Below are 7627 nucleotides of genomic sequence, written 5' to 3'. Positions count from 1 at the left end.
AGATGGGACGGAGGTTCGCCAATTGGAGTGGTTTTCCTGGATTTGGAATAAAGGTGACCAGAGCGTGGGTCCATTCCGGGGGTGGGGGGTGCCCTCCCTCCAGTGTTTGTTGAACAGTTTGGTCACGGCTTGAATCGAATTTTCGTCCAGGTTCCGTAATGTTTTGTTGTTGACTTTATCTGCGCCCGGCGCCAACGTGATGCGCAGAGTGTGCCTGGCTGCTCTCACTTCCCACGTCAGTAAGTCTTCGTCGAGCTCGGGGTTCGGGGGGCCTGAGTATTCGGGGAGTAGGGTCCTAGCTGTGGTTGTGAGATACCTGTCTTTTAAGTCTTGGATCAGGGTGCTGTCGTCCACATCTAATTTGTGGACGATGCGGCTGACGTTACGTTGTTGGAAGTCTTTAGTGTTGTGACGACCCCCCATAATGCGCAGGTCCACACGGGACGGAGAGGCAAAGAGACACCGTATGGCTCAGTTTAAACAAACAGATATATTCAATAATTATACATGATTATGATTATACATCAGAGGCTGGAGTGTCCGAGCTTACGTGCCGACGACTTCATGGGGACGATGGAGGGGCTCCGGAGTTGAGCTCGAACGGATGCTGGCAGAAGCTGCACGCCGTCGGGCTTCGGCGCTGAAGGCCCCCTTGGCGAACGATGTCGTCCTGAGCGTTGTTTCTTCCGTACTCCTTGTCGATTTTTATATCCTTCTTATTCCCCACATTCCCTTGGTTGAGGACGCCCACGCCGGAGTGGGAGGGGCCTAGGGCTTTCACTTGGGCGCACAAACACACCACCGCACTTATGGTCTCGCCCCCGTCACGTGTTGAGTCCGAGGGAAAGAAGGTTGTCGTCGAGGTAGCGTCGGCTGTGGTAGACGGTCTCTGGCCCGCTGACGGTTCCCGCGGGTCACCGACCTCCGTTCTCCATCAAATGACACTCGCCACTCAAGGCCGGAACGCGAGGTCACTAAAAGGTCGGGAAAGTGGTCCCTTGTCCTAAGATGTGCTCGGGAGTGTTGGTGATGATGCCCGCCGTCTTGTCACGGGGCCAGGCCCGCCGAAACGAGGCCCTTTGTCCCCGGCACGGTCACGGCAATTGGGGAAGATAACGCCCGTCTCCCCACGGCGGCGGCGTTCGACACGTGCCGACACTATGGAAAGGGGGTTCGGTTGTGCTTAAACCCCTTCGTTTTGGTCGTTCACTATCAACGAGTATGGCTCGGTAATTGGACGCAGCTGTCACCTGGGTCTTCTCCGTGCGGTCCATGGCGGCAGGCCCGAAAGCAATCCCACTCAAGTTGCTTGCAGCCATATACAGTAGAAACATGTGTGCTGGCTGCTTCCAAAACGAGACCGGCTGTCGCCGATCTCCTCTCTTCCAGCTGAACTGCTTTCCCTTGAGTGCTTTTGCCGCCACTGGGGGCTCCGTCTACGCCGCGCCGTCGAACGCGGACCCTCGTAGCACACACAAGGAACGTCACAGTGTTTTCTGGTTCCAAGAGGCAACGTAGAAGTTTCCACGTGTCTTTCAGACCCAGATTTTCTTCCATGCGGTTGCAAATCTGTACCCACTGTTTACGGGTTACATAGGTGCGCTGCACGTGCTTCGATCTTTTTTACTAAGGCCGTTATCTTTAGTTTAAGAGGTCTGTTGTGTTTGTTTTTGAGCCATCTTTTTTGCATACTGGAGTGTGCTTCCCACATGTGGAGAAGTCTGCTGTCCACGATTTCCGTTTGCTCGGGACTTCGGATGTCGCACTTCCGACGTCCTTCGTGAGCCTATTAACCCATTTTGAAAGGTGTTCTATATCAGCAGGGGATTCCTTCCGGGGATTCCTAAATTCTTCCCAGTCTGTGACTGTTAATTGTCGTTTTACAGAGGGGGTGATTGACTTCATTGCGTGTGCGCGGGAGTCCATACTATTGTGCGGGACGCCGGGAGCGCCGACATAATTACTATGTTGAAGTATTCGGTATGCCAAAAAAGGGAATAAAACCCCTTTCGATGCTCCTGCAGGCTCCTCACGAGTCGGTAATGATGACCCGCGAGTCCTGGTCGGCGGCGGCGAGCGCGATTGCCACCTCTTCCGCATGAGTAATGTCTTGTGCTTTGAACGTAAGGCTGTTCACTGCGGTGTTTAGGTGGACGACTGCGGCCGTGTACCAACCCCCATGGTGTGGGCCGGTGGCGTCCGCGTAAAATACTCCGTGTTTGTTTCCATAGTAGCGTGCAAAGGCTTCCGCCCGCGCAAGGCGCCGGCCACTATGGTTGTCGCATGTCATGTTGGCCGGAAGAGGGCGTACGTGCAGGGCGTATCTCCAGATTTCGGGGATGCTCACGCGCTCTTCCGTCAGTGTTGGATGGTGGATGTGAAGTCGGGCAAGCAGGCGGCGACCCGACGGCACCTTTGAGAGTCTTGTGTAGTGGTTTGCCAAGTGTGCTTCTCGGAGCTCCACGAAGGTGTTGACCATCCCCAGGCCCTGGAGGCGCTGGTTGGACGTGGTGACCTGGAGGTTGAGAGCACGCTTGTAAATATTACAGAGAACCACCTCAAGGGCTTTCTCGTCATATTTTCGAAGGTGTGGAGGTAAGAAGTCGATCACAAGACTCGACTGGTTACGAATGCGTGCGCCAGCCGCAAGGCATCTTTGCACCGTAACCTCTCGCGGTTATTGGAAACCCGGCGGATCAAGCGGCCCACCTGGTCCCTCACCTTGCGCAATTTGGCCAATGTTGTGTCGACACGGCGGTGTTTACTGACAAAGAGACCCAGTACTCTGATCTTAGCGTGTCCTGGGATGGGTCCGCTCGCTAGGGACAGTTCGATTTCGGTAGTGCGCACTTCAGCGGGGTCGAATGTGCACAAATTCCGATTTGGCCGGGGAGCATTGAAGGCGGCAGCGGCGGGCGTAAGCGTCCACAAACTCCGCCGCTTGTTTCAGGCTGGCTTCAGTGTCTCCTACTGATCCGCGCTTAGCCCAGATGGTGATGTCGTCGGCATATAGCGCGTGCTGTATGCCTTCGACACTTTCCAGCTGAGCCGGAAGTTTCATCATTGCCAAATTGAATAGTAGAGGTGAAAGGACCGCGCCCTGCGGGGTACCTCTCGTACCTAATTGGTAGGGGCCGTGTTCTTCACCTTGTATCCGGATATACGATTTCCGGGCGGAGAGAGATTGCGTAACTTACTGAAACGTGTTGTGTCCAAAGTTGGTTTGGGAGAAGTGCGTCAAAATTATGTCGTGTATTGTCGAAAGCCCCCGTCAAATCGAGGGCGAGTACTACCTTGTCATTAAGGGGGTATTCGACGGGATTCGGAATTTCGCGGTCTAGTTGAAGCAGGACATCCTGCGCGGACCGGTGCGGGCGGAACCCGAACATGAACTCTGCGAATACATTTTGGTTTTCCAAAAACTCGGACAGTCTGTCTCGCACCATAGTCTCCATCATCTTTCCTGCACAAGACGTGAAGGAGAAGGGGCGGAGGTTGTCCTTGTTTATGGTTTTGCTGGCTTTGGGAATGAAGGTGACCAGGGCAGTATTCCATTTGATTGGGAGGGGTGCCTCACACAGCCAGATTGAGTTTATGTATGCGAGGAGCGCCTCGTAGGCCGGGTCGGGAAGGTTGGCAAGTAATTTCACAGTTACGAGTACGCTGGCCCTCGGGGATCCTGTTGGATGCAGAGGTATTGATCGCGTAGTTTGCATGCTAATTTTGAGGTATCTCCTTCGAAGCTATGGATAGCCCGTTGGAAATGCTTTTGTCTCTCGACTCTGGTTTTATTCGGATCAATCAAGGCGCGAAAGAGACGCCAAGTGCTCCGGCCAGACACATGTCTAGCGGCCGTGTTGCACCGGTCCACCCAACTCGAGTCGGCGAGCTGGGCCGCGTACTCAGCCGCTCGCTGGGTGGACTCGGCGATGCGAATTTTGAGTTTCCGATTATGTTTTTGGTGGCGCGAGTTCGCATTTGAAAACATTCACACCGGTGCAACTAACGGAAATGAGTTGGTTGCAGCAGAGCAGGTAAACTCGCTTGCAAGCCAAGCGGCTGCTAGAAACGTGCCTAACGAATGGAGGCGCAAGCGCATGGAGAACAGAGCACCTCGAGGACAATGAAGGTCGTTGGGGATGAGGCTTCAACCCCACCGCAGGCCACCCGAGTTGGGGACGGGGCTGTCCTTGAGTTGACTGACTCGTTAAGCACCGCAGGTCCCTGCTCCGAAGGACGTTGTCGGACTCCGTGAAGGAAACTGCACAGTAGGTTTATTTTACATATTTACCGTCGAAATAGGATCGAGTATGTCGGTAACAAACTAGGGGCCGTATTACGGAATGATCAAATCAGAAAGTTGTCAAAACGGATTAATTAGCCTCGCTACTATTGGTAGGTCATTGCCGGCGGCTATATTGCTTTTTTGCGTCATGGGTGGCTGAAGATTATGTCACGGATGTGGAAGAAGTAATGACGTTGCACACCTAGTTATGCAGGCTCAAATTGACAGTTTCTTTGTGATCGCCTCGATGCGGTCAATTTGACCGTAGCGTTTGTGACAGAAAATGACGGCGGTGTACGCTGAGGCGGCTGCGCCGGCTCTGCTCGGCTGCCAGGAACTATCGGCCCAACAGGCCCTGGTTCGGCAGACCTGCGCAGCGGTCAAGACCAACGGGGTCCCGGAATGAGGGACTCCGCCTTGTATGGTAAGGGGCGAGACCCACTAGGGGCCTCTCCCCGAGCACCTCTCTGTACATATAGATGAATAAATGCTTTTCACTACCACCACGCAGGAGCGAGCAATGGCGAAGGAGGGCGCACGAAGACGCGTTTGACTTGGCGGACAAGCCGTTTCGACGCCTTTTTCGACTAGAGAACCAGACTGTGGAGTGGCTATGCGACGAAGTCGCCGATGAACTTGGAGCTGCGCGTGCGAGCGCGTTGTCGGTGCGGCGGCAGGTGATCTGTGCACTGCGGTTTGTCGCGAATTGGTAACGCGTTCCCGACATTCCGAAGGGGAACGCTATCGCGTGCAGGTTCGAACAACCGAACAAAGAGATCAAACCAAACAAAACGAAGCCGTATTTATAATTTAAAGGAAAAGGGCCAATAAAATACGGAAACGAGAACAAGAAAAACACACACAACACGCGTACAACACTACACAATAAAGGAAAGTGTTCACCCGGTACTGACAACGGCGTCTGCAGAATTTTTTGCCCGTTGGTTGTTGGCGCCGGAGGAGGGGGGTGGGGGGGCAGCGGTATGTTCGCAGCAAAAAGGCACTATTTGAGCAGTAAATTTATTTATTTATTTAAAAATAAGTAAAATACACACATGAAAGAAAAATTACAAACAGCAAATTAATTCGAGGGTTGGAGATATACACTGGAGTTTATTAACGAACAAACAATTAAAATAATAAAAAACGCAAAAAGTTAATATCACTTCGTGGAGAAGAGTGCTTAGTCCTGCTGCATGCGGGTTCTCGTCTCACTCGAATTGATGACCAGCACACAGCACAATATGATCACAAACACGCAACTACAGCCACTCAATCAGTTTTCCTTGAACAGCAACTGTAGACGCCTCGGATTTCTCTGGGCGCATTACGTGATGACACGGGTGATAAAGCCATTCTGTGCTTCATTACATGCTCTCTGTGCACACTCGTCATGCAAAGGCCGTCCAGTCTGTCGTTTGTCATCGTTGAGCGTAGCCAGGTTTTCACTCTCCTCTGAAGGAGCGTTCGACCGCACAGGCAGTAACCGGCAAAGCCAGATTCATCTCAGTGGCTTTTGCAACACCGGGGAAGAATGTCTTGGCCTGATGTAGAACTCGCAGTAAGCTATTTCTGATGGGTCCCCAGTTTTGTTGCACCACGTCTCGTACCAAGAGATGGCCTCTTCCTTGAAGTTGTCGATGCCGTAAAAGCATTGGAGTTCTTCGGCGAGGGCAGCGATCTCAACACGGCTCAAGTGCTTAATTTTTGATGGATGCAGCTGGAGAAGTCTCAAGCTCCTCTCATCGCTTTCAGAAAAGCAGCGAGCTAAAGAAGCGGTGAGAGAGTCCAAGTACGGAATATATATTGCCACACGGTAGTATTCCTCCGGAGACTGAATCTCGTAGTTGTCTCGGTGGGCCGGACGAGACTTGTCTTGGTAGAGATATCAACACATTTAAGTGATTGGCTGCCTCCCTTGCTGCATTCATGATGTCAGAAAACTCCTCTACAGCGTTTCTCTGGTGGCCGCGAAAAATACGTTGCAGCTCATTGATGTGGTCATTTCACAAAATGGAAGCCCCTGGATACACCTTGCAGTATGTTCGTAACTGGTTCGAGCCGAGCGCTGTACTTCGCTACAATGTGCAAGCAGACGATGAAAGATGAGCTTGTTGTTGCGCAGTAGAGGATGTGAGCTCGTTGTCTAGTTCCAGCGTTCGAACATGATTCCGTTGACGAAAGCGCCTCGAGTGCTTCGACTATGGCTCCGCAATGCTGAGAGAAGTTCCTAACAGGCTTGTATTTTGCAGACCATCTTGTCTCACACAGCATCGGAATGTTGGGCACCAATTTTCTCCGGATCACGCTCTCACGGAAGAAGTTTATGGTTTGTTTGATTATCCAATTGTGTTTCAAATTCCAGAGACGGTTCAAGTCATTGATGACGGGATTTAGTTCGTGACTTGCGCATTGGAAAAATAGTGCCTTCGGGAACTGTTTCTGTATTATTTTATTCACTCCAGGTCCTTTTCCAGCCATTGTAGAGCATCCATTGTACCCCTGACCAAGGAGGTTCGAAAGAATTAGCCCGGCATTCGTCAAAATCTTCAAGATTGCAGCGGCGATGCAAGCGACGTTTAATTGCTCCAGCTCTACAAGTCCCAAAAACTGATCTCGAACGCACACTTCGGCTCCCGCGTTGTAAATAAAGCGAACGCCTAGAGACATCTGCTCTTTTCCTGAAATATCTGGAGTTTTGTAAATAAGAACGGAAAAAGCAAACGCTGTGTTAGCTTCGGCAACTATCTGCTCTCTCAGGATGTCGCCACAGATTGTGATGATCTCATTCTGGACGCGGACAGAAGTGCACTTAGCATTGCCTGCAGAAGAAGCGAAGTGCTCCTGAGGTCGAGTACCTCCAGCTTCTACACGAAAGTCAAGGAGATAATTGAAGAACTCCACTGTCGGACTGCTTGCCGCGAATTGGCAAGTCGCGTCGCGCAAAAGACAATGGTGGAAACTACTGAAAATAGTTTCTCACGATTCCTTCCAACTTGCTCGTGCAGTGCTCTGTCCAGCTACGGGTAGCTTTTTGCCTTTCATCACATCCATAAAGTTATGTGAGGCCCTCATTGCCTCCTGGTGCCATTGGGATTTTACGTGATCCCTGCACGCCTCGTGCATTTTTCTGTAGTTACTGAAAGCGCGCACGATCAAACTACCTTGAGTACCCCGTGAACACGCGGAGGAAAAGTGACGCAAAAACTACAAAGGGCGCCTTTCGCTGTCACTGAGTACGCAAGCCAAGGGGCGTAATTTCCCAGCCATTGGCGGCGAAAAGGCCTTTCCAGGTGTTACATCCTTCGTAAAGTAGTATGTAACATTTGGTGATCATGGCTT

General features: G+C 51.8%; 1 protein-coding gene across 1 annotated transcript; it reads right to left on the bottom strand.

Moving 5' to 3' along the window:
- Positions 1-472: 472 nt before the first annotated feature.
- On the bottom strand, positions 473-4255 carry LOC144096681 (uncharacterized). The gene is made up of 2 exons (XM_077629518.1): positions 4114-4255; positions 473-2515 (listed from the first exon to the last, which is right to left on the bottom strand). Exon 2 carries the CDS (start codon positions 2477-2479, stop codon positions 2030-2032), a length of 450 nt encoding a protein of 149 aa, XP_077485644.1. The 5' UTR covers positions 2480-2515; positions 4114-4255; the 3' UTR covers positions 473-2029.
- Between the last annotated feature and the right edge of the window lie 3372 nt (positions 4256-7627).

The sequence above is a fragment of the Amblyomma americanum genome, chromosome 7 (assembly GCF_052857255.1).
Source record: "Amblyomma americanum isolate KBUSLIRL-KWMA chromosome 7, ASM5285725v1, whole genome shotgun sequence".
Lineage (NCBI taxonomy): Eukaryota > Metazoa > Arthropoda > Arachnida > Ixodida > Ixodidae > Amblyomma > Amblyomma americanum.
This window is presented reverse-complemented; position numbering and strand designations above follow the sequence as displayed.

Coding starts and splice junctions, on each gene's coding strand:
- LOC144096681 (XM_077629518.1), bottom strand. CDS start 2,479: ATGGTCAACACCTTCGTGGAGCTCCGAGAAGCACACTTGGCAAACCAC.